The sequence below is a fragment of the Camponotus vicinus genome, unplaced genomic scaffold (assembly GCF_025532165.1).
Source record: "Camponotus vicinus isolate PSW18456_S1 unplaced genomic scaffold, iyCamVici1.0 SCAF_7, whole genome shotgun sequence".
NCBI classification, from domain to species: Eukaryota; Metazoa; Arthropoda; class Insecta; order Hymenoptera; family Formicidae; genus Camponotus; species Camponotus vicinus.
Window position 1 is genome coordinate 9325645 of NW_028141979.1, and position 27967 is coordinate 9353611.

At 29.4% G+C, this 27967-nt stretch overlaps 3 protein-coding genes, 1 long non-coding RNA gene and 1 other non-coding gene across 8 annotated transcripts in view; 2 read left to right on the forward strand and 3 right to left on the reverse strand.

The window, feature by feature from the left end:
- Positions 1 to 1006: 1006 nt before the first annotated feature.
- Positions 1007 to 5458, reverse strand: LOC145975080 (putative cytochrome P450 6a14). The gene is made up of 7 exons (XM_083105217.1): positions 5326 to 5458; positions 4621 to 4802; positions 4071 to 4440; positions 3603 to 3937; positions 3138 to 3368; positions 2671 to 2922; positions 1007 to 1185 (listed from the first exon to the last, which is right to left on the reverse strand). The coding sequence occupies exons 2-7, from the start codon at positions 4787 to 4789 to the stop codon at positions 1022 to 1024; spliced, it is 1521 nt and encodes a 506-aa protein (XP_082961343.1). The 5' UTR covers positions 4790 to 4802; positions 5326 to 5458; the 3' UTR covers positions 1007 to 1021.
- Positions 5459 to 8816: 3358 nt separating this feature from the next.
- Trnaa-ggc (transfer RNA alanine (anticodon GGC)) lies at positions 8817 to 8890 on the forward strand. Its single transcript has one exon. It is a non-coding gene; the product is annotated as a tRNA-Ala (tRNA).
- An 8174-nt stretch (positions 8891 to 17064) lies between these two features.
- On the reverse strand, positions 17065 to 20221 carry LOC145974557 (uncharacterized). Its single transcript, XR_014439735.1, has 3 exons — positions 20119 to 20221; positions 18991 to 19077; positions 17065 to 18509 (listed from the first exon to the last, which is right to left on the reverse strand). It is a non-coding gene; the product is annotated as an uncharacterized LOC145974557 (long non-coding RNA).
- A 2111-nt stretch (positions 20222 to 22332) lies between these two features.
- Xxylt (Xyloside xylosyltransferase) lies at positions 22333 to 27649 on the forward strand. Its single transcript, XM_083103803.1, has 4 exons — positions 22333 to 22820; positions 23083 to 23537; positions 23978 to 24451; positions 24878 to 27649. Exons 2-4 carry the CDS (start codon positions 23103 to 23105, stop codon positions 25082 to 25084), a joined length of 1116 nt encoding a protein of 371 aa, XP_082959929.1. The 5' UTR covers positions 22333 to 22820; positions 23083 to 23102; the 3' UTR covers positions 25085 to 27649.
- Positions 26047 to 27967, reverse strand: part of LOC145974061 (uncharacterized) — a 38023-nt gene continuing 36102 nt past the window's right edge. For all 4 annotated transcript variants that reach the window (XM_083103800.1, XM_083103799.1, XM_083103802.1 and 1 more), the window contains one exon: positions 26047 to 27685. In XM_083103800.1, coding sequence (XP_082959926.1) covers positions 27668 to 27685 — 18 coding nt within the window. In that variant the 3' untranslated portion in view covers positions 26047 to 27667. The remainder of the gene's footprint in view (positions 27686 to 27967) is intronic.

Consider the following 27967-nt stretch of genomic DNA (forward strand, 5'->3'; position numbering starts at 1 on the left):
AGGGGACACACTGTAATAAAGCACCCCAAAAAGTGTGAGGCAAGGGGACACACTCTAATGAAGCACCCCGAAGGGAACAAAAGCCTTCTACGTCCTCGTCGTTGTTCCTGGGTTCGGCAAAATGTAGGCACCACGAATATAAGATTTGAATTCGCATTCGAAGTCTAAATTACCACATCTGGCCCTCAGACACCGAGCGTCAGGGCTGTAATGCTCACAAGTGTCGTTATCACCAATTTTTTGGGTTATGGGGTTTTGGGGTCATGAGGTCATGGGGTTGAGGTGTTGTGGAGTCGATGAGAATGTGGTGTCAAGTCTCAAGTATCACTTCTGGCTCGTAGACACCGAGTTTCATGGCTGAGATGCTCACAAGTGTCGTTTTCACTAATTCTTTTGGTTGTGAGATTATGGGGTTATGGGGTTGAGGTGTTGTAGAATCGATAAAAATGTAGTTTCAAGTCTCAAGTACCACGTTTGGCCTGCAGACACCGAGCGTCAGGGCTGAGACGCTCACAAGTGTCGTTTTCACTAATTTTCTGGGCTATGGGGTTATGGGGTTATGAGGTTATGAAGTTGTGGGGTTGTGGGGGGAAGATGTTAAAGGATTGAGGTGTTTGGGGTTTTATTTTTCATGGTTTTAAGTGTTCATGGGGTTATAGAGCAGGAGTTATTGAGATATGCCGTTATTGAGCAGTTTTTTTGAGGTTATGAAAAATCCTGATGACATGGAGTTAAATGGACATCGGATTCGGATTCAGCGACCCCAAAAACATATAGTACACCTACTCAGACCCCGGAGGTATTTTTTTCATTTTTTTTTGTGGAACTGTGTAATACTGCCGCAACATTGCCAAAGTAATATTATAAAATAATGTCTTTGCAATATTTCTGCACCAATGTAATGCAATGAGTAATGCTATAACATTTCAGCAATGTTGTTGCAAGCTTCTGTGTTGTATGAGATATAATATTTTTGGTTAAGTAAATTTAAATATATTCAAGAGTGTTTATATATTATTTTTTATCGCGGCTTCATAGTAAGATATACACCTTCTTTGGGCGTAAGTATAAAATTATTCGGATCATAAGTTAACGGGACCATAGTTCGGGGATCGAGTTGGAATTTGAATTTCGACAGAAGACTTACAAGTCCAACTTTGGTTTGCATATAGCCAAATCTTGAACCTAAAAATTAATAGTAATAATGACGTAATATTGACACATTGATAAAATAATAGCGTAATACTCTAGCACAAAACATTGTAGCAATATTGCGACAATATTGCAATGTTGTTGCAATGTTACAACAATATTAATAATATTGCTACAATATTCTGTGCTCTCTGAACTGATAAGATATATTGATAAGATAATGATAGATAATTCATATTTGTTATAGTCACTACATAGTAAGATATTACACAGATATTACATAGTAAAATAATTGATAATTCATATATAATTAAATATAAATTTATTTTAGAATTTTTAAAAAAATATTTAAAGTTTATAGCATCTCTAAATAAAATATAATCAAAATATTAATTATAATATCTTAAGAAATCATAATCATAAATCATAATCATAAATAATTATATACAATTTATTCAATAACATATATTATTAATAATCAATGACGCCCTAAATATTACAATATAAATAACTCAAAATCGAACAAATGAGCCAGCGCTAGATAGAAAGCGCAAAAAAAATAATTATATAACTCTTCTTAAATTAAATCGTATATATTTATTCATATTAAAGTTTTTGATTTTATATTATTCAATAATGTTGCTAAAATAATATCATAAATATTAAGAAGACAAGACTTTTGGAAAAATATTTAAAGAAATATATTATATTATATTTATACTATAAATAAAATATTTAATTACTTAATTATATGTTTTGAAATATATGTATTAATCTATATATATTTTTGTCCCCCTTTGATAATTTAATTAAAAATTGCTATAAAAATATATTGAAAGAAATTAGTAATATAAAAAATGATAAAACTTTTATATTACTAATTTCTTTCAATATATTTTTATAGCAATTTTTTATTAAATTATCAAGGGGGGATAAAAATATATATAGATTAATACATATATTTCAAAACACATAATTAAGTAATTAAATATTTTATTTACAGTATAAATATAATATAATATATTTCTTTAAATATTTTTCCAAAAATCTTGTCTTCTCAATATTTAGGTAAAACTTTAGAAAAAGACACCATGCTCGAATTATCTTGGCCTTGCCATATGTTGTCAAGGTCACTGTCCTAAGTAACATTCAAAAGATTTTAGCCGTCGCTCGTTGTTTATTAAAAAGTTATTAACAATAGCGTATATACAACATGCGACTATACGCATACCTTCCTTCTTAGAAGTCAAATCAACATTGCTTGGGAATTCGTATAGTCGCATATTGCATATAATTTCTGGAAATTCTTTTGTTAATAACTTTTTAATAAACAAGGAGCGACAGCTAAAAACTTGAATGTTAATCAGGATAGTGACCTTGACAACATATGTCAAGGCCAAGACGATTTGACCTTGGTGTCTTTTTCTAAAAATTTACATAAAATATTTAAAAAAAATCGCGTAAACAATGAGAAAACAGATTTTATCAATTAGGTAGAAAAGACTTATCTACACTCACCGATACAAATTCGTGGTCCTTCTCCAAATGGCAAATAAGTGTAAGGATGTCTGGCTGCTATCTTATCCTCGTTAAATCGTTCAGGATCAAATCTATCAGGATCTGGATATATTAATGGATCCCGATGTAATCCAAATATCGGTATAATGATTGGCATGTCTTTTGGAACATGAATATTTGTTGTTGGAAGATCTATTTCCTCGGTACAGACGCGATTCAAACTAGGTAGAGGTGGATATTTCCTCATTGTCTCTGCAATATATAAAATTATAAAAATATAAAAAACACTTTAAAATATATAATCAGTTATTATTAGACATATTTATTTAGATATATATAAGTCAAGAAATATTATTGTGTATGTGTGTGTGTAGAAACTTCCAGTTAGAATTTGTAATCTGTTTGTAAAGGAAACTTGATAAGAATAATTAATCCCGATGACTTTACAATATAGATTATCAACTTGCCGTTTATTACTTTGTGAAGATATGTCATTTCGTTCACAGCATTATAAGTCAATTCGCCATGACTTTCTAATTTTTCATCGATTTCATTGCGAAGTTTGTCTTGCAAGTCTTGATGTTGAGCTAATTCGTATAAACAAAATGTTGCTGTTGTGGAAGAAGTTTCGAAACCAGCAGCGAAAAAGACGAAAGCTTGCGCAACCGCTTCTGACGTAGTCAACCTGTTGATGATTGCTATATATAAACAAAACATTTTATATTAATCTTGTTTCTTTTAGAAATATTCTAAAAAAAATTAGAAATGCTTTTATATAATTACTACATACAACTAATTATATCGTCATATTGTTGTCTGTATTTAATTAAAATAAGAATTGTATGTATTATGTTTAAAAATAAAATTGATTTTAAAAGACAAAATAAACGCGATAGAAAACAAATATTTAAAACAATTATATACATATTTACAAGATTTATCGATATCTCTCATATCATCGGATTCAACGTAGCCCTTCTCCATAAGTTGTATGAGCAGATTCATAAAATCATGCTTGATGATGTTATGACTTTGTCTATATTCCACATTCTCTTGAAAAGTTTTCATAAAAAATTCTCTGATACTTCGTTTATGTAAAGGAATGGAAAAGAAATTCAAAATTTGAGGCATGAAGAGAGCTAAAGCAATCCAAAAGGGGTGCAATTCGAAGATCTTTTTTCCCCAATATCGAAATTCATTATCGCCTTCCTGTATGCAATTGGATTTGACTCCAAAAGCTGTTGACATAATTATATCCGTTGTATATCTACAAATACATTTTCAACAAATTATTACGATAATAATAAAAAAAACTTTCGTTATATATAATTTTTTTTAATAATTCTTGTATGAATATATATTATATTCATACAAAGATTTTCTGTTTAAAAAAATTTTACCTTCCAAACCAATCTTTTATCTCGATTGAATCTCCTGTTTGAGCCACATTTTCTAAATTTTTCACAAATTCATCGCCGCACATTTTCATAATCGTAAACATTTGCTTTATTTTTCCTGAAGTAAAAGTGGGTGTCAACTTGACGCGCAAATTCCGCCACTTCTTCCCAGGCAGTGCAAACAAATGACCGGTCAGTGGATCAATCTTCTCGTTGCAAAACACTCCGCGATCATGGAAATTCTTGAATTCCTTCGTCAACACCATTCGAATAAGATCAGGATCAGTAATTATCAGATTTGGTTTGAAAAATGAGTATATTCCAAAGGCACGATGTTCCTTGTATTTTACGTAGATATCGTGGAAGAATTCGCCTGTTAAAAAAGTTTTTGTTCAATTCCACTAGTTTTCGTTTCAAATAAAATGAAAAGAGGGAACAGAGTAAAAAGGAAAAGATATTATAGATAATAAAGATTGCTTATGTAGAAATAAATGCATTATAAGGATTATAATATATTCTTATAATATTTAATATTATAAGAAAATATACTCGCCTATTGTTCTTTTTTTAGTCATTATGGCTCCTATATTACCAGTTGGCACAACAGGTTCAATATAAAAAATATTTCTTTTGCGCCAGTAATTGAATAACACATACTTATAATAAGTATACACAATAATCAAAGCAACGATGAAAATCCCAATTAATTCTGCGATTAACATTGTAAGTTTTTGTCTAAAATAAATAAAAATAAGCAATTTCTCATTATATTTGATTAGAATAATAAATCATATTATTTGATTATCAAATCATAAAATCAAATTCGATAATTTGATTAAAATCATAAAAACGCAAAATATTGCGAAGATGTATAACCGATAAAACAAATTAATATATTGAACATTGAATTTATTATTAGAGAAATTAAAGTTAATTTTTATTTTCCTCCTTTTGTACGAATTATAAGAAAAATATCATATTCATATAGAAAATATTCTTTTTGTTTATAAATTAGCTTTACTTTAATAGAATTTTAATTTTATAATATTACTCGATTGACTTAACGCGATGATAGTATTTAAATATTTAGATATTGAAACTTAAAAATTCTTATGATAAATAATATTTTTATATATTTGTATTAAAATGTTAAAAATTGACTTAACAAATAATCTATTATTATAAACATATGAAAATTCATCAGAAATATTTTGTATATGTTAAATTTCAAAAAAATTTATGCCATTATCAATATTACCTTTTTTACACAAAAGACGTTTAAAATAATTTTTCCGTCAAAAAGCAATCAATTGTTTGTAAGATATATTTCTACGTATCACTGCGTGTGTATGACGTATTGAATGGATATGCTTTTATCAATATTTTTAAAGTACTGAAGGATATTTCAATCGCGAATGCGCTTATATATTGAACATTTCGCTATATAATCATTATTTTTTAAATATCGTATAATCACTATTTTTTATTAACATTGTATATAAGAGATAGATGAATTTGCACATTCATTTCATCTATCTTTTATATACAATGTTAATAAAAACTAGTGATTATACGATATTTAAAAGATAATGACTACATAACGAAACGTGCAACAACAAGAGTTATCTTTTTAAAAATATAACTATAAATTATCTGCCAATATGTTACGTGGAACACGACGTCGTGCACGACATATATCTTAGTCGAGAAAAATAAACACATACACACACACATTCATGCGAGTTTATAGGCCTCAACGCATTTACGATACACGTAATAGCAAGGTTCAGCGAACTCACGAAATAATGAGTGAGGAGCAGAACGCGGAAGCTCAGCTCGTCAGTACGGATTAAAAAGCCGAACAGAGAACATTCAATACGATACGTTACATGTGTGTGAACCACGACTTAGGAAATCATTCCCAAGACGTTGTCGTGGTCCGACTAAGAGACAAGGCGAAATGCCTCTAAGCGATACGTTTAAATATCATTTCTTTCATACGTGTTCTCTATATATTCATAATAAAAACTATAATAAAGTACATTATACGAAAAGACAGCGTGGGTATTAATGTTACCCCCATTGACACATAACACAGTGACTCTTTTCTTTTTTATCTTGATGTTAATATTCACACTGCAAGCAGAGTATGCGACTTTAGAGTCATCGATTTGAATGAAAATTACATATAATTATGTTTTTTTCCCAGCAAACACATATTATAACAATTATATAACATTGGAATAAAAAATTATAATAGTTAATATAATAATAGTTAATATAATAATAGTTATTTAAATTTAAACAGGCCATCAGAGCTAAACGCGGATGGTAGTGCGTAAGTTCAACGAGAATTAAGTTTTCGTTGAAATTTATTTGTGTGCACAGGGCACAAAATTTTCTTGGTACGATACCAAGCAAATTTTAAATAATTCTCAATTCGAGAAATTATTTAATTATTATCCCTCTATTTCCCCCCTGTAGTGTTGTAGGCGAGAAAAATATCGGGCTGAAAGTCGCTGAATCGGGAATCGAACCCGAGTCTTTCGCTTGCCGGGCGACTGCTCTTACCACTGAGCTATTCAGACCCCTCAACTCGATACTTCTCGGTCGCCTACAAATATATATTAAATTAAAGTATAACGCCATCTTCCGCCGGCGTGAATTAAATAACTATAAGAAATTAGGCTCTGTATATTAAAATATAAACTTAAATTTAAACAGGCCATCAAAGCTAAACGCGGATGGTAGTGCGTAAGTTCAACGAGAATTAAGTTTTCGTTGAAATTTATTTGTGTGCACAGGGCACAAAATTTTCTTGGTACGATACCAAGCAAATTTTAAATAATTCTCAATTCGAGAAATTATTTAATTATTATCCCTCTATTTCCCCCCTGTAGTTGTAGGCGAGAAAAATATCGGGCTGAAAGTCGCTGAATCGGGAATCGAACCCGAGTCTTTCGCTTGCCGGGCGACTGCTCTTACCACTGAGCTATTCAGACCCCTCAACTCGATACTTCTCGGTCGCCTACAAATATATATTAAATTAAAGTATAACGCCATCTTCCGCCGGCGTGAATTAAATAACTATAAGAAATTAGGCTCTGTATATTAAAATATAAACTTAAATTTAAACAGGCCATCAGAGCTAAACGCGGATGGTAGTGCGTAAGTTCAACGAGAATTAAGTTTTCGTTGAAATTTATTTGTGTGCACAGGGCACAAAATTTCCTTGGTACGATACCAAGCAAATTTTAAATAATTCTCAATTCGAGAAATTATTTAATTATTATCCCTCTATTTCCCCCCTGTAGTGTTGTAGGCGAGAAAAATATCGGGCTGAAAGTCGCTGAATCGGGAATCGAACCCGAGTCTTTCGCTTGCCGGGCGACTGCTCTTACCACTGAGCTATTCAGACCCCTCAACTCGATACTTCTCGGTCGCCTACAAATATATATTAAATTAAAGTATAACGCCATCTTCCGCCGGCGTGAATTAAATAACTATAAGAAATTAGGCTCTGTATATTAAAATATAAACTTAAATTTAAACAGGCCATCAGAGCTAAACGCGGATGGTAGCCCGATATTTTTCTCGCCTACAACACTACAGGGGGGAAATAGAGGGATAATAATTAAATAATTTCTCGAATTGAGAATTATTTAAAATTTGCTTGGTATCGTACCAAGAAAATTTTGTGCCCTGTGCACACAAATAAATTTCAACGAAAACTTAATTCTCGTTGAACTTACGCACTACCATCCGCGTTTAGCTCTGATGGCCTGTTTAAATTTAAGTTTATATTTTAATATACAGAGCCTAATTTCTTATAGTTATTTAATTCACGCCGGCGGAAGATGGCGTTATACTTTAATTTAATATATATTTGTAGGCGACCGAGAAGTATCGAGTTGAGGGGTCTGAATAGCTCAGTGGTAAGAGCAGTCGCTCGGCAAGCGAAAGACTCGGGTTCGATTCCCGATTCAGCGACTTTCAGCCCGATATTTTTCTCGCCTACAACACTACAGGGGGAAATAGAGGGATAATAATTAAATAATTTCTCGAATTGAGAATTATTTAAAATTTGCTTGGTATCGTACCAAGAAAATTTTGTGCCCTGTGCACACAAATAAATTTCAACGAAAACTTAATTCTCGTTGAACTTACGCACTACCATCCGCGTTTAGCTCTGATGGCCTGTTTAAATTTAAGTTTATATTTTAATATACAGAGCCTAATTTCTTATAGTTATTTAATTCACGCCGGCGGAAGATGGCGTTATACTTTAATTTAATATATATTTGTAGGCGACCGAGAAGTATCGAGTTGAGGGGTCTGAATAGCTCAGTGGTAAGAGCAGTCGCCCGGCAAGCGAAAGACTCGGGTTCGATTCCCGATTCAGCGACTTTCAGCCCGATATTTTTCTCGCCTACAACACTACAGGGGGGAAATAGAGGGATAATAATTAAATAATTTCTCGAATTGAGAATTATTTAAAATTTGCTTGGTATCGTACCAAGAAAATTTTGTGCCCTGTGCACACAAATAAATTTCAACGAAAACTTAATTCTCGTTGAACTTACGCACTACCATCCGCGTTTAGCTCTGATGGCCTGTTTAAATTTAAGTTTATATTTTAATATACAGAGCCTAATTTCTTATAGTTATTTAATTCACGCCGGCGGAAGATGGCGTTATACTTTAATTTAATATATATTTGTAGGCGACCGAGAAGTATCGAGTTGAGGGGTCTGAATAGCTCAGTGGTAAGAGCAGTCGCTCGGCAAGCGATAGACTCGGGTTCGATTCCCGATTCAGCGACTTTCAGCCCGATATTTTTCTCGCCTACAACACTACAGGGGGAAATAGAGGGATAATAATTAAATAATTTCTCGAATTGAGAATTATTTAAAATTTGCTTGGTATCGTACCAAGGAAATTTTGTGCCCTGTGCACACAAATAAATTTCAACGAAAACTTAATTCTCGTTGAACTTACGCACTACCATCCGCGTTTAGCTCTGATGGCCTGTTTAAATTTAAGTTTATATTTTAATATACAGAGCCTAATTTCTTATAGTTATTTAATTCACGCCGGCGGAAGATGGCGTTATACTTTAATTTAATATATATTTGTAGGCGACCGAGAAGTATCGAGTTGAGGGGTCTGAATAGCTCAGTGGTAAGAGCAGTCGCCCGGCAAGCGAAAGACTCGGGTTCGATTCCCGATTCAGCGACTTTCAGCCCGATATTTTTCTCGCCTACAACTACAGGGGGGAAATAGAGGGATAATAATTAAATAATTTCTCGAATTGAGAATTATTTAAAATTTGCTTGGTATCGTACCAAGAAAATTTTGTGCCCTGTGCACACAAATAAATTTCAACGAAAACTTAATTCTCGTTGAACTTACGCACTACCATCCGCGTTTAGCTCTGATGGCCTGTTTAAATTTAAGTTTATATTTTAATATACAGAGCCTAATTTCTTATAGTTATTTAATTCACGCCGGCGGAAGATGGCGTTATACTTTAATTTAATATATATTTGTAGGCGACCGAGAAGTATCGAGTTGAGGGGTCTGAATAGCTCAGTGGTAAGAGCAGTCGCCCGGCAAGCGAAAGACTCGGGTTCGATTCCCGATTCAGCGACTTTCAGCCCGATATTTTTCTCGCCTACAACACTACAGGGGGGAAATAGAGGGATAATAATTAAATAATTTCTCGAATTGAGAATTATTTAAAATTTGCTTGGTATCGTACCAAGAAAATTTTGTGCCCTGTGCACACAAATAAATTTCAACGAAAACTTAATTCTCGTTGAACTTACGCACTACCATCCGCGTTTAGCTCTGATGGCCTGTTTAAATTTAAGTTTATATTTTAATATACAGAGCCTAATTTCTTATAGTTAATAATAGTTGTTATATCTTTATTATCTAATATTTATATAACTCAAAATTGTTAATATTATATAATATAATGTTATATTTATATATTGTGTTTCTATGATAAATATCATCGTGGCTGATGTCGATAAATCGGAAAATTAGTTTCATTTATTTTATTCATTTATCTTTATTCATTTATCTCATTTATTTTTTATCATTTAAATGTGTTTAATTTTGAAAGTGATAAACAATTTAAAATTCAATTTTTTGTGTCGTTACAAGTAATTTTTGCCTATTCCTTTTCATTTTCAAATATTTGAAATAATGAATTAATAAAAAAAGTATATCTTACTACTTTGCATAAATTAATTATAAATTAATTATTAAGTACTACATACATTAATTTATTAATAATTATACATTAATTATTAAATACTACATACTCGCAGTTTCATTAAAATTGATAATCCAAAGGTATACTCTCCTTGTGAGTCATTTAAGGAGATGAAAATTACATAAAATAAAAATACTGCGCAAAATATTTCCCCATTAATGTACATAATTTAATTAATAGTAATAATAAAGAAAAGTACATACATACAAATCAATCGTACTTCTAATTTGTTTCGCATGAATATGAGTAACTTGATAAAAAGTACAAAATTATATTATTAATGGATTTTGGGAAAATGTGAAGCAATTTATCATATTATATTTTATATTTTTATTTAAAAAAAAATATTTTTGTTATTTAACATACTAGTAACTAATTTACTAAAGAACAACACATACTAAAGAAATATAAACAGCTCTACATTACATATACACACACACACACACACATACAATTTCAGATACTTTCCCAGCAAACACCAATTAACATTTATATAATTGTTATGTAACAGTTACATAACACACATATACATGTTATGTAACAGTTACATAACATGTAACAGTTATATTGTTGAATGAGAAATTATAACTAACAGTTATATAACTGTTATTTATAGAATTATAGAAATTATAACTAATAGTTATATAACTGTTATAACAATATAATTGTTATTTAACACAACAATTATATAACATGTAACCAGAGAGAAGACTGAGAGATGTCATGGCTCGCTTTTAGGTGATCCCTGGAAGCGATACTCCCTCTGTGGACATTAAAAACGTGAACATGAATTACAAAGCCAATGTCCACGAATGTTCTCAGAGGATAACATATATGTATCTCTGATAATATAAATAATATAAATAAAAATATAAATAATTTAATTAGTAATAATTTATTATATAAAAATATTAGTATGTTCTCTCTTTCCACGCTATTATTTATTTATTTATTTATGTGTGTTCTTTTTCTTCTCAACATCATTTATTTATTTTTTATTTATTTATTTATTTATTTATTTATTTAGCTCGCTCTAAGTCAGTCTTCTAAAATGCAAAGCTAAATATTATAGAATTTGACTTTGAAAATAAAATAATCGAATAAATTCAAATAATTAGCATAACGAAAGGTTCCGTGATAAGTTATTTAATAAATAATCAATTTTAATTAATTAATGAAAATACTTCTATAATTTAATATTCCGCGTTAGCGTATATTTTATAATATGTAAAATATTTCGGCAACTAATTATCGATAACACGGTGTTCGACTTTGGCAATACAAAAAATAAACAGTAGCGCGCTATGTTAAAGCTTTAATATTAAAATTAACTATATTTCGACCAATGCTTTAAATTTCTCAATCCTTGTTATTAAACAATATACAATTTAATCGAAAATCGATTAAATGATAGAAATCCAAAATATTAAATAATTACTTCGATCGTTGCGATTTTTACGGACAATAATAATTATTATAATATTTAGAGTCACAAATATATTTCATCCGTGTTACTTTATCGTTCTACTTGACAATCTAAATATAATTTGGATTGTGAGAGAACACGAAGTAAATCAATCGAATTATAGATGCAAATAATTAGCATAATGAAAGGATAAATTGTTTAATAAATAATCAATTTTAATCAATAAATTAAAATACTTCATTAATTTAATATATTCCGCGTTAATGTACATTTTATAATATATAAAATATTTTGGCAACGAATTATTGATAACACGGTGTTCGACTTTGGCAATATAAAATATAAACAGTAGCGCGCTATGTTTCGGCTTTGTCATCATTCGCACGGTGACTCTCGAGTAATAAGATAGTGGTGCGAAACGTTTCGTATTGTATTGTAATTTTTTTACTAAACACGATTACGATTAGTATCGAAACATAATTTGCTTTAAATATTAATATAAATTAATTAATTAAAAATTAATTCACGACATGAAACTGTATCGCAACTATAAATCTTTATCGAATCGCAATCATTCATTACCGTGATTAAAAATTGAAACAAAATATGCATAAAAGGGGATAAGAGACTTAATTATGTTATGAACTTTCAATCATTGATGCTTATTATATTTCATTAACAATATTAGAATTAATTATATTTCGACCAATACCTTAAATTTTAACAATCCTTGTTAATTAAACAATGTACAATTTAATCGAGAATCGATTAAATGATAGGAATCCAAAATGTTAAATAATTGCTTCGATCGTTGCGATCTTTACGGACAATAATTATTATTTCAATACCTAGAGTCACAAATATATTTCATCCGTGTTACTTTATCGTTCTACTTGAAAATCTAAAAATAATTTGGATTATGAGAGAATACAAAGTATATAAAACAATCGAATTATAGATGCAAATAAATAGCATAACGAAAGGCTCCGTGATAAATTGTTAAAAAATAATTAATTGAAATCAATAAATTAAAATACTTCTATAATTTAATATTCCGCGCGCGAATATTTTATATTACAGAAAATATTTCGGCAACGAGAGAATTATCAATAACACCGTGTTCAACCTTGATAAACAGGATCGCGCTATTGTTAATACGTTACACGGCTTTATTATCATTCGCACAGTACCTTGAGCAATAAAGTAGTGACGTTTCATATATTATCAAATTCTTTCTTTACATAGTCGACCCTGGCGATATAAACAGTACCGCGGTAATGTTCTTGACTTACGATCATTCGCTCAGTGGCTCTTGAGCAGTGAAGTAGTGATGTGAGACGTTTCATATATTATCAAATTCTTTCCGTTTTACGATTATTCTGAATTCTTGTATGTTACTCGCGATTTATTAAAATTCTTGTGTACCTTAAATCGCGTTATTATTTACGAGTGCACGAGCGTCAGCGTATGCCGATTGTGTCGCGCGAGTTCGATATATATCGCGTTCGATATATACCGCGTTCCGCGGACGCAACAATATATAAATTATTTATCAATAATATATATATTCAAAATATACATATTTCTCGTTTCGTTTTATTTCTTTGATTGTGATTTAATAGTGATTTTAAATTGTATAACATATATAATACATAAACTTATAAAAAATATTCCATTATATTTTAAAATAATTAAAACATTTATAAAATTTTTTATTAATTAATATTTTCAGATACTTTTATGTTTTATAAAACATTTCAAATTAATATATTTATTTAAATATTTCATATATAAAAAGATAGAAATTTTTTTATTTATCATATTTTTAAAAGTTTATATCTAAGAAATATAAATTATTTTGTAATTACGCAGTTTATAATATTAAAATATATCTATTTAAAAGTAAAAATGTAAAAATTAATTGCGCGCAAAAATTAGATTTAAAATCAATTATTTTGAACATTGCTTTGTATAATAGATGTTCTCTTATCCTTTATATTTTTATTTATCATTCATATTTGCGAATTTAAATTTATGTACTATATTACAAAATAAATTTCAAATTATGTATTATATTATATATAAAATTATATATAATATAACCCTCCCATGGGGTACACCTTGTCGCGGTGGGAGGGCTTAGTACTTGGATGGTGCCTTGAGGTTTATCTTAAATTTTTCTATTTATGATAAATCTTAAGGTGCCTGAATGGGAAGCTAAGTACCCTTTCGCGTCGTCGGTGCCGTCAACGTGTCGCGGACGGCAAGCGCTTCGTTACCGCGTTTTCGCGTTGTAGTATTCTCGCGTCGTCGCGTTTTCGCGGAACTTTTGGACTTTTCATATAAAATCCCAATTTCCTTATTGTCACGAGTCTCTACTTCCGATGCCAACTAATTGGGATGTTTCGAGTTTGCACACGTTGCTATGCAACGTACACTCTTGCTTCGTGCTTCGTCAAGTGATTCGGCCCGAATTAATTAGAACTCGATCGATTGCTCGGAATGGTCGTCAATGGGTCCCTTCTCTTTGCTCGTCTACAGCCACACGCACTGCGAGTGTTAACCCTGTCGAGGAGTCGAGTGGATTCCCCTAGGCACGATTTTCGCTCGATAAAAGGGGTTGCCTCCCCATTTTCTAAATTGCTGAATGTAAGCATTTAAAAAATGTGGGTATCCTCTTCTTTTGCCGTCTACTAGCCTGGTGTAGCATATAGCAACCGCGGGAGGCATAATATGTCCGGGCGGAGCACCTGAAATCGTGCTTAGTGGGTCCAGGTTCGATACGAGATAGGATAATTATGCGCGAAAAAGAGTTGGTGAACTTCATTTTCCTCTATTTCCGTCAATCGTTTCGTCTTCTTTCCGGTTTGGGCTTAGTCCTTGCTCGTTGTATCGTTGCAATCCCGACCGGTTGGCTCGAAGTTGATTCTCGTAAGTGAAATGGGATTTTCGCTCGTACCGAAACCGGGAGTGCCGTCTAATGTATAGATATACATATTAAGTATATACATCGCGCGATCAAATATAAAATTTTTAATCGCATCGGAATACTGCGGAAATCGTTAAGTATCGCACGTAAAATAGCGAAAATAGCGATATAAAAATATCGCTCGTGAGTGCGGGAATGCCGTTGAAAGTATCGCGCGTCAACAACATGAGAGGAAAAGGAGGCCTGGGAGAGGCATCAGGCATCTGTGAAGCAACTTTATGGTAAATAAATTATATATAATTATTTATTAATTGCGTACGCGCGATTTAAATTAAGTAATTAATCGCGTAATTTGATTTTTTATGTACATGACTTAAACAAGAGAAAAAGAGAGAAATTTTTACATAAAAACTGTAATTTAAAAGTTTCTACGTTCGAATAGCTTTTAATAGAATTATTAAATTATTACTTATTAGTAGAATTTTTTTCAAAATTTATAAAATTGTTTATCTGCTTATTATTTATGTGCGTCGGATATAAAATGAAATGCATATAATAATAATTTTTTGACCGTGACTACAATTTGAATCTTCTTTGTATGTTACAGACCAACAAACTATTGTGAGAGGAGGAGGAGGCCTGGGAGAGGCATCTTGCATCAGCGAAGCAACCTGATGGTGAATATTTATTATTTGTATATCAATTGTTATAAATCGTACGCACAATAATTCGTTCTTATAATTTAAAGGAATTAAAAAGAAAATTAGAGAGAGAAAGATTTTTATAAAAATCATATATAAAAATTTCTATTTAAAAAGTAATTTTAAAATTTATAAAATCTTCCCACGTGTTTATATCTGCATATTATTTTACACACCGGATATGAAATTCCGCACAATAATAATTTTTTTAAATGTTGATTGTATTTTGAGCTTTGTTATAAATGAATTTTATATTTGAATTTTATATTTGTAATTTTATATTTGGTTTATATTTGTTTTATATTTGAATTTTATATTTTATATTTGTATGTTACAGACAACGTAGCTTCGATAATGACAACTCTGCTGTGGCACATCAATGCTCCGGTAAGTAATAAAAACTTTTATTTAATTTTAAAGTAACGGATTCATAGAGATTGTAGATAAATCCGTTGCCTTAAAATGGATGAGCTAGAATAGATTAAATTAAATAACTTTTAATAAATTCGTTCGAAATATATTGCATCCATTGCGAAAATATATTGCAGTATTTTAATTATAAAGAAAAAAGATAGAGAAGAGATTATTTTTGTATAGATTTTACCTAATTTATTAAAAATAAAGAACACAAAAAATTGTATCAATTACATCTAATGCTAATTTATTCGCTTATAACGCGCATTTATCTTATTCACTTATCTTACTCTAATTTCTTATTAGCTCATCCATTACAACATTTGTTGTAGATATTGTTTTTAAACTTAATGTAAAGCCAAATGATTAATTAATGAAATAACTTGTAATGTGATAAATGTAATATGATAAATGTTATACACATTAATTTTATATTTTATTATAAATTATGTATTACTATAAAAATTTATTAATTACATATATTATTATAATATCAATCAATTTTTGTTGGTAATCTGCACAGAGACTTTTATATTATAAGAATTTTATATATTATACCAGGCTGCTAACAGCTGAAGCCAGGATAACTATTTACATTTGGGCAGGATATACATATACAGATTAGATTAATATACATATTATGTCGTACTGTCAATTTTTGCCGGCATTTATTAAAATAAATATAAACTTCTACGAGATAGTGATTAAAATGAACATAAGTAGTTACAAAATATTAAAATATAGTATTTAAATAAATATAAGCAATAACCAGAAATTATTAAAATAAATATACAATCGATATTCATATAAATTACAATTGCATCTTTCGAGAGCGATAGTTATGTTATGTTAAATTCTGTGATACTCGGTATAAATTCTGTCCAGTTATAAATGGTTGCCTTTGTTTTATATTTTATCATATGAGATATGGCCGTGTTAGCAGTCTAATATAATATAGAAAAATTTGTAATTTGGCTTTATTTCAGTTTAAAAAATTAAATTGAATTTATTTTTAAAAATGCTAAAAAAATGAAAATATTTAAATTATTAATTTAAATTATTAAAATTATTTTCAGGAATACTAAAAGAAATTGCAAAATTATTAATGTTTAAGAAGATTGTAAATTGCGTAAATAGATTCTTATGTAAATTACACAAAAATTATCCAAAGTATACGTATAATGATTATATAATAGTAATTCATTAAATTAACATATTTATTTTTATAGTATATATTCCTTAAATATTCATAAAAGAGTAACTATTTATATTTTCATATCAAAGAGTCATTAATAAATTCGGAAAATTTTTATATAAAATGTAAAAATTCGATGCTAAATTAATGATTAAATATAAGCGTTATAAAATTTTACGAACGCCTTTGTTATAAAATCGCGAGTCAATTATTATTAATTTTATGATATGCGTTCCGTTAGATTTATCTATTTATGAATTCCATATCGCGCGGAGCTAAATATTCTTAAAATAAATTATTAAATTATGATTGCGAAAATACCGTGTTCTTTCCGCATTCTTTCCGCGTTCTTTTCGCATTCTTTTCGCGTCCTTATAAAAAATTACCGTTTTAACAAAAGAATTGTATCGCTGTCTCCCTCGTCAGATAATATTCCTAAATATTGCTAATTAAATATAAAGAAATATCGAATAAAAGTGTGAAGATTCGATATAATAAGTCAACGATTAAATAATAACTTCACAAAATTTAACGATCATCTCCGATATTATAGAATCGCGAGTTAATTATTATGAATTTAATAATTTGTTTTTTCAGTTATATTTACGAATTTCGTATCGGAAAATATTCATAAACAAATTAATAAATTACGGTTGCAAAAACACCATGTTTTTCCCGCGTTCTTTTTGGCGTTCTTAGACGAGATTGTCGTTTTAATAAAAGAGTTACATTGCGTCATCGACTTTCCATCGTCAGTGCCGTCAACATGTCGCGGACGGCGGCATATCGTTACCGCATTTCCGCGTTGTAGTATTCTCGCATCGTCGCGTTTTCGCGCTTCCGCGTTGGACTTTTCGTATAAAAATCCCAATTTCCTTATTGTCACGAGTCTCTACTTCCGATGCCAACTAATTGGGATGTTTCGAGTTTGCACACGTTGCTATGCAACGTACACTCTTGCTTCGTGCTTCGTCAAGTGATTCGGCCCGAATTAGTTAGAACTCGATCGATTGCTCGGAATGGTCGTCAATGGGTCCCTTCTCTTTGCTCGTCTACAGCCACACGCACTGCGTGTGTTAACCCTGTCGAGGAGTCGAGTGGATTCCCCTAGGCACGATTTTCGCTCGGTAAAAGGGGTTGCCTCCCCATTTTCTAAATTGCTGAATGTAAGCATTTAAAAAATGTGGGTATCCTCTTCTTTTGCCGTCTACTAGCCTGGTGTAGCATATAGCAACCGCGGGAGGCATAATATGTCCGGGCGGAGCACCTGAAATCGTGCTTAGCGGGTCCAGGTTCGATACGAGATAGGATAATTATGCGCGAGAAAGAGTTGGTGAACTTCATTTTCCTCTATTTCCGTCAATCGTTTCGTCTTCTTTCCGGTTTGGGCTTAGTCCTTGCTCGTTGTATCGTTGCAATCCCGACCGGTTGGCTCGAAGTTGATTTTCGTAAGTGAAATGGGATTTTCGCTCGTACCGAAACCGGGAGTACCATCTAATGTATAGGTATACATATTAAGTATATACATCGCGCGATCAAATGTAAAATTTTTAATACAAGTTCTTATACAAAATTATCGTTTTAACAAAAGATTTTTATCGCTGTCCCTCTCGTCAGATAATATTCCTAAATATTGCTAATTAAATATAAAGAATTATCGAATAAGAGTGTGAAGATTCGATGTGATAGGTCAACGATTAAATATTAGCTTCACAAAATTTAACGATCACCTTCGATATTATAGAATCACGAGTTAATTATTATGAATTTATTAATTTGTTTTTTCAGTTATATTTGTATTTACGAATTTCGTATCGGAAAATATTCATAAATAAATTAATAAATTACGGTTGCGAAATCACCGTGTTTTTCCCGCGTTCTTTTCGCATTCTTAAACGAAATTATCGTTTTAATAAAAGAGTTATCGTTGTTCTTTCCGTTAAATAAACGTTAATAAAAGTTGCGTGGCTCGTACCGCCGAGGAGTCGAAACGATTTTCATCATGGAGAATTATTTCTCACCGGTTCTTGTGAGATCCACTCGCGACGTCTAGTTCGGTGCCCTGTTAAAAATTGGGAATTTTTATTGTAAGATTGGAACTAATCCCAGGTTTTCCTGGCAATTTCCGAAAGCAATGATTTCGGTAGTAATTCAACGACGATACGCTTCTTTAACGTCAAATTAATTTAAATAATATATATTTAGATGAGAGAAATGTATCTTTTCTTTTTTTCGTTAAAAAATGTTCTTCATTATTAGGATTGGTATTATTATTGTCTATATAATGCCAATAAGATTTAATAGTAGATTAAATATGGATATAGCGTTGTGTATAAATTTTAATTTTTTAAATAATTTCATAATTTAATTAATTTTTATTAATTTTTATGATAAAAATGATTACGAACGAATATATTTTATTAATTATTAATTAATTTGAAAAAATTATTTAAAATACATGCACAAATTAACGTATCCGAAATATTTTTATAATTTTTGTTAATATAATATATTATATATACGCGAAATTATACATGAATGTTACATAAAATGTGCGAGTACTTAAAAAGAGACGAATCGAATGGGTACCCCTATATCAGTAAGATATTGATTAAAAGAAAAATATATTATTAATTTAAACGTTACAAGAATAAGAATCTAGATAATTAATCTAGAATTAATTATATATTTAAAATTATTTCATTTATTTTATTTTGAACACTATTCGAATTGAAATTTTTTAAATCTTGCTGTTATCGGGTTCGATTCGTCTCGCGCGCGACGGTACCCCAAATTATGTGTTCGCACATTTAACACAAACTCCAATAATGCATGTATTTTATTATTTATAAATATAATCGTTCGTAATCACATTTCGATAATAAAGGTTATATCCATTTAATTTTCAGTAAAGAAATATATTTCTTAGTAATGGAAGAACATGTTTTCTGACGTGAATATCAATTTCGCGAATTGAAAATAATGACGAGGGATATTTGTCTTTGATTTAATACTGAAATCATTGCTATCGGGAATAGTCCGGAAGATCCAGGATTCGTTCCCTCCTACAGTGAAATTCCCGACGTTCAATGGATCACTTAACTTTTCTTCGCAGATTGATCTTGCGAAATCTGATGTAGAAACAAGATGTTAATCGTTCTCCATTTTTAAGATCGTTCCTCTTTTTTTCGGATATTACCGGTATGTCACTCGCGTATCTGCAACTGAATATTTTGAATATTATCGATTTATTTATTCGTCGCGATTTATCGCGAATTTTAAATCGCGATTTATCTTAAAAATTCGCAAGTAAATCGGTCGGTAAATTGTATATTCACAAACATTACAGACCTCAAATGATTGTTGAAATATTTTTGATTTTTTATACTTACGTGATAATAATTATATCGCGCTCGTGTCTATTGAGAGCTTCGATCATTATATTTATTCGTCGCGTTTTTTCGGGAATTTTAAATCGCGATTTATCTTATAATTTAATCGTTGACTTATACATTAAAGCTTTCTTTATCTTTTCACGTCTTTGAATATTGTTTTTAATAGTTCGTACAAAATGCTGGTAGTGCAAATATTTTCTTCTATAATTTAAAAGACGATCGATGACTATATTAATGACTGTTTTAATCGTGATTCTTTACATTATTTAAATCTTATTAAACTCTACTATTACATCGATTATTAGAGGGACTTTGAAAATGATTCGTTATTTTCTATTAAACGTGGCCATAACGCGATTTTTAATTATATTTTAAAGCTTATAGAGCTCATTTCATCTCATTCAGCTAATCATGCGCGAAATAGGATATGTATTTTATTCTCAATCGTGAAATTCGTATAAAGTCGCGTATTAATCGCAAATAAATCGGACAATAAATTTTATGTTCATAAACAATACGGATCACAAATGTTTGCTAAAATATCTTCGTCTGTCAACATTTGTGTGATAATAATTATATCGCACGCGTGTCTATTGATGGTTTCGATTATCATATTATAAAAATTATGCGTATCTCGCAATCGCGAATATTCCGATTATTGTCGATTTATTTATTCGTCGCGTTTTCCCGCGAATTTTAAATCGCGATTTATTTAGTAACTTAATTGTTGATTTCGAAGTTTATTCTATCTTTTCATTTTGAATATTTCCTTTGATGAGGATTCCTCTACACAAAATGCGCCAGTAATGCAAATACTTTCTTTTACAATCGAAGAAACGATCAATAATTTTATTAATGACTCTTTTGATCATGATTAATTACGTTTATACGTTATTTATATAAAACTAATTAAATTCTATTATTCTATGTCGATTATTAATAATAAATATCGCGTGATTAATCATCACTAATCAGTCTTGTCTGGTCTATGTAAAAATTTGTAGTAAATTTTATATTATACGTATACTTTGGACACTTTCGTGTAATAAATTTTATTTTGTATTAAGTTTAAAATTATAGTTTATATTAAATTTGTATTATATTTTGTAATACATATTTCTAATGCATTGTATTTTATATATTCTGCATTAAATTTTGTAATATATATATTTGTAATGTAATTATTTTTATATTACATAATTTAATATTTTGTAATGTGTTTTTTATGTAATTGCAAATTAATTATAATTTACGTTGTATATATTATAATTATGTAATATATATTTTTTTATATGTATTATATTCTGTGTTTAAAAACTCTATTAAAAAAAATAAAAAAAAATAAAAAAATTGTTCCTCAATTTTTCCTTCCCTGTATCTCCGCCTTAACGAAGGCATTTGCCAGGTGAGGAGGTTTCAGTACTCTCATGAACCTGAGAGCTATGCCGGCGGTAACATACGCCGATATTCATATACCATAGTCTATTCTTATATTTAAAATCATTTGGACAACGTATGGGCACACATACATACACATATAGGTAAGTAATTTATAAAAATTATTTTTATAAAAATTATTATTTATCATATTTATATATTATTTTCAAAATAATGATTGTTATACTCTGGTGCTACCGGCATTTCGTGCACATAGCACGGAACAAAACCAGAAATTGTGCACATTATACATATATTACCCTCTGAGAACATTCATGGGCATTGGCTTTGTAGTTCATGTCCACGTTTTCAATGTCCATAGAGGGAGTATCGCTTTCAGGGATCACCTAAAACAGACCATGACATCTCTCAGTCTTCTCTCTGATGCAACAGTTATATTGTTGAGTAGGAAATTATAACTAACAGTTATATAACTGTTACATAACTTATAAGTTATATAAGTTATATAACTATTACTGTTACTTAGTGTTTGCTGGGGAAATACATGAAAAAAATAATATACGAAACAGAAAATGACGAATTGATATCTTTATTTTTACGCGAAGTCTCTCGCTGAAAATGAGCGTCGACATGAAAAGGCGCCTTTATATCATCTGTGCTGGCCAATGACGATGCTCTGGAGCCATGGCCGCTGATGCTCGCTCTTAGATCTCTCTCTGTGTTGTTATCGTTGTTATAAACGAGAATTGTATTAGAAATTTTTATTTTGACCGCTCTACGATTAAATTAATCGGAATTTAATCGAAGTAGCTCTTGATTGATAACTAGGACTCGTATTATACAATAAAAGTGCCTTTATTTAATATTCTACGTGCGTTACGAATAAAAATATCAATCTCAATGTAAGAGAACAATGATATTCAACAAGTGCAATATTCGATGGGCAGCTCTAAACAGATGATCTATAGAGAAATAACGCGGTAACACAAAATCGACCGCTAATCATGTTCACGTAAGTATTAATTTTTTGTTTCTAATTTTGTGAGCCGTTATTAATATTTCATCTATTGGGAGGAAAATCATTCAAATTAAACGAAAGAAATAATTAATTAAATATTTTATAAAGAAATAATTAAATATTTTAGTATAATTAAAATAATTATACTAAAATATAACATTAATTTATTATAATATTATTTTCTCCCACCTGAGATATTTTATATTTTAAGGAGCCTTCTTTATAAATTGCAAAAATTTTGTTTGGTTTTTTTTAGGTTGAGAAAATAAGGGATAAATGCCCTTTTTACGAAAGTTTCTATTAAGGCTGACGATTCTTGCGTTGTTTCTGGTAGCCCTCTACTGCTATCAGACGTCTAATGGTGGGCACTGGATTGTGCCCAATCTACGAATGCGAAATGCAAGCCTGGCGAATCTTACAACCACCTTAACGGTGACAAATTATTCCATCGAGACTGCTCAAGACAATTATTTATCTTCGACAACAAACACTCTGCCACACAATTGGACAGACTATTACAATATTTGGTGTATCTTCACCAAAGTTGCTTCAAACTCACCCATGAGACGCAAGTTTCAGATATTTGTAGATTCTTTGCTCAGATTCACCTCTGTAAACATTGCCTTCCATGTTATAAGTGATGATGAGAGTCAAAATATAGCGCAAATTGTTATTCGAGATGTTATGGTTAATACTGGAAAGTTTATGAGGGTATTTATATCTTGTTTTATTTATGATATTTATATAATATATCATATATAATATTTTAATTTATATAATATATATCATATATAATATTTTAATTTATATAATATATCAAATAATATATCATTTATTGTAGTATTACATTATAGGCCAAATCTAAATTTATCTATATATATGTTTCTTTTTTAAGATATTTTTTTGACATACCGTATCTTACTCATACGTTATCTTTTTTAGACATACCGTATCTTACTCATACGTTATCTTTTTTAGACACAAAGTATGATTTTACATTTTGATAAATTGATTATTTTCTTCATTTTTTCCTTTTTAATTCAATTATTTATCTTGCATGAATTTTGTCAATGTACAGAAAGTACAAATATCATTTACATTTATACTTTGTGTGATTACATAAATAAATGCTTTATTAAATTTATTTTCAGGTGTTTTATTATGATGTACATAAACTGGCCACACAATTAGAGGATATTGTGTCAGTTATGTCTCCACATTTTAGTAGTAAACCAGGGACGTATTATTCTGATGCATTATTCTTTCTCTCGCTGGGCATGCACAAGATTGCACCGAGTCACCAGAAACTCGCCGCGATGTTCGATGCGGACACAAAATTTCGCAGAGACGTGAAGGATTTATTTGAAGAGTTTAACAATTTTGGGAAGGAGGCTTTGTTCGGCTTGGCTCCAGAGTTGACCCCCGTTTACCGACATGTTTTGTACTTATATCGTACTAAACATCCAACAACAATGTTTGGCGAGCCTCGGCACAAGGGCGGATATCCTGGCTACAATAGTGGAATGGTGCTTTTTAATTTAGAAAGATTACGAAAGTCTCTCGAATACAATGAAATTCTTACTAAGAATAGTGTGGATACAATGACAGAGAAATATCACTTCAAGGTAAACTTGAATAATTTTGCAACTTATTTTCTTTTTTTTTTGGCTTTGTATAACAAAGATTTTGTGTTATATAATACAACATAATAATCTTTTACTTATCCAAAGAAATATTCCATTATAATAATTTCTTTCCTATCTTTTTCTGATAAATTTATATTTATTCTAAATCTCCATTTATTTTTCTCTGATTAAATACTATTTTAAAAATTAAAGTTCAACTTCAAGTTTATATAAATCCATATGATCAAATATATCCATCTATTGTTAAGAGACTTGAAAAAATATTTTTATAAAATTTTAAAAAGAAAACTGATTATTGAGATTGAAAGTGTACACTTAATGGATGATATCTTTTACACCAAACATATAGAATATGATAATCTATATTTATCAGATATTGATCACACATCACTTGTCTTGTTATAGGGTCACTTAGGCGATCAAGATTTTTACACACTTCTAGGCATGGAAAGACCAGAACTCATCCACACAGTTGATTGCGGTTGGAATAGGCAACTTTGTACCTGGTGGCGTAATCGTGGTTATACGGATATATTTGCCAACTATTCAGAATGCCACTCAGAGATCAAACTGTGGCATGGAAATTGCAATACTCCTATACCTGATGATTAATGATTTATAATTTTTATCGAAATTTCACATGTACGCATGTGTGTATATAGTAATTATTAAATATAAAAAATGCTTCCAATTTTTAATTTTAAGAACAATGGTATTAAAGTATGAACAAAATGACATACAAACTAAGAATGTTAAAGAGAATTATAAGTAAAATTACATAATGCTTATTTATGTTAATAAATTTAAGAAATGTTATTTGCTTTAGAATTATTAACTAAAAAAATAGAAAAATGTATATTTTTCTCTCTATTATTTTTATCCTTTTAAAATTGAATACTTATTAATTAAAGGAGTGATTTTTAATATAAACAAAGAGCAAGACATTAAAAAGTATAATTTGAAGAGTATTTGTTATAACGCAAAGTTCATTAATACTTGATTGTGCTTATAGGATTTGTTTCAATATTTTGCTGTTTGTGCAACTGTGATTTTTCATTGCAATATATATTTCTATGTTCCCTTTCCAGTGGCAATATATGTTGTATTAATTATATAATTAATTTAGTACCTAATTGGTTTATAATAGGAATCATTCCTGCAGATTTAGAGTTCATTACTTGATATATTTGTATTTTGAGTAATATTGTGTTCGGAAATTATATATAATAAATTATATAATATAATATTATATAATTATATAATATTATATTATATAAAAATTATATAATAATTATATAATATAGAATATATTATGATATATCGTAATTATATATGTTAAAATAAATCAATATATATGTAAGTTTATAATATATATAAGGCAATTTTATGTTGAAGTAAATGTGCATACTTATGTCAAAAATTATATTCTATTAGACGAAAGAGGACTTATGCCTATTCCAGATAATTAATAACGAATTTAATTAACTTTTGAGTAAATTTGTTGCCGATCTGCTTGCATGCATTTTGTTTACTGGATAATTATATTGTGAAAAAGAAAAACAGATTTATAGGTATATAATACAAACAAAGACTAATTTATATATTTGAATATATATGTATATATAATACTTTACACCTTATGCCAAAATACAATCGTTTGTTATATCGACACAATATATTTATGGAGGAAAATAAATTGCTCAATTTAAATATAACGCATTCTTGTCTACAAATAGTTATCTAGTTTAAGTCCAATTATTTCGATATAACTCAATATTGACCAGATTTAAAGACTATTTTGTATTTAGTACAATAACGCATTCTACACAACTTTAAATTAGTGTACAATAGATAAAATAAGATATCACCTTTGGTCCCGTTGACAGAAACTTACAGTTAATCGTGAAAATTGTGTGGAAACATGTTAATGTTTAGCATTAAATCGCTATTAGTATCTATCTGTTCACGATTAATTTTGGTATTATATATCCTTTTTATAAGTATATCTCACAGTAAAGCTAAAATCAAACGGTTCTATCCAACTAAAAATAACTAATCTAATTTTCTCTCTTCACGTTAATTAATGAGCAATCGTTGATGACTATTCATGTAAATAAAATAAAATAATTTCCCGTCCTTTTTTTACGAGCAAGTAAATATGGAATACACTTCGAATACTATGTACATTTTCTATCGTCTTGCGACGGAGTTTTGGTTGTTGTAGCTTTTTCTGTATCATATTTACATGTGCTTAACGTGGAGCCATAATCAGATTTTCGATCCATTTAGTTATTTCTATTGAAAGTATAGCTTGAAAAAATATACATTATAAAATATAACGTTCGAGCAGCTTGCAATATCAATTATCAATATCGCAAGCACATATTTCTGAATTGTCCTTTCCCTCCACGTTAAATGCTGATGCGGAAAATATAAATATTTCCTTTTCTTGAATTTATACATATATAATATGTGTGTATTATATATAAAAGCATGTGTAAATGTTTCGAAAAATATTTCACTTAATATATTAAAATGCCATTTGGATATTTATTTCTTAAATTAATCCTAAAATACTACAAAATACAATAATTATGTTAACACTAAAATTGCAGACGAACTATTTTTGTCTTATTCCTAAATTTAAATTGACGTTGATTTACATTTTTGTCCTGCAAAATTGTAAATTCTATTTAGATGTAAAATTTTCAATAATACCTACATAATTAAATAGATGAAAATACTGTAATACTGTAATAATGTATATTCTTTTCTAATGATTTTAAAGATTTAACCATCAGCAGTTTTAGTGTTAAATATTAATTACATATGTATGAAAGATCAGACAACTGTACAAAGATTTAAAAAAATCACGAATTATTAAAGTTTTTCGGAAGTTTTTTATATCCTATTTGAAAAAAAATCTTTAGTAGTATTCCAGGATTAAATAGAAATTTTTTCAAAATTATTTGCACATACTTTTTTTGTAAACAAAAAAAATAGAGCTTTTACATTTAATCTGAAAACAAATGCTATAAATTTATATCTAATGAAAGAAAAAAGAACACAATCTCTCACAAATCTTGAAGTTACACAAATTTCGGTTTAAACGAATTCTTTACTATATCCAAAGTTCACTGTGCTTATTATAAGTGATTATTTATAAAGACTCAATAGCGCACAACAGCACACAAATTAATATCTTCCAGCGATCTGAAACAGAAAATTGTTATTTTTTATAATAGTTAATTTATTTTATAGTACACACGTACTGTTTGTTACAATATATGTATGCAATATATATAATATAATATGATAAGATAACAAAAAATAATATAATAATGAGATAATAAACCATATAAGTTTAAATTTTACGACTATTTAAACTTCGTTTCAATTTTTTTTCAAAATTATAGTCTATTTTTTTAATTAAAAAAAAAATTACAAAGAGCAATAGAGTTTTTAAGATAATTTTTAAAAAATTATAGTCTATTT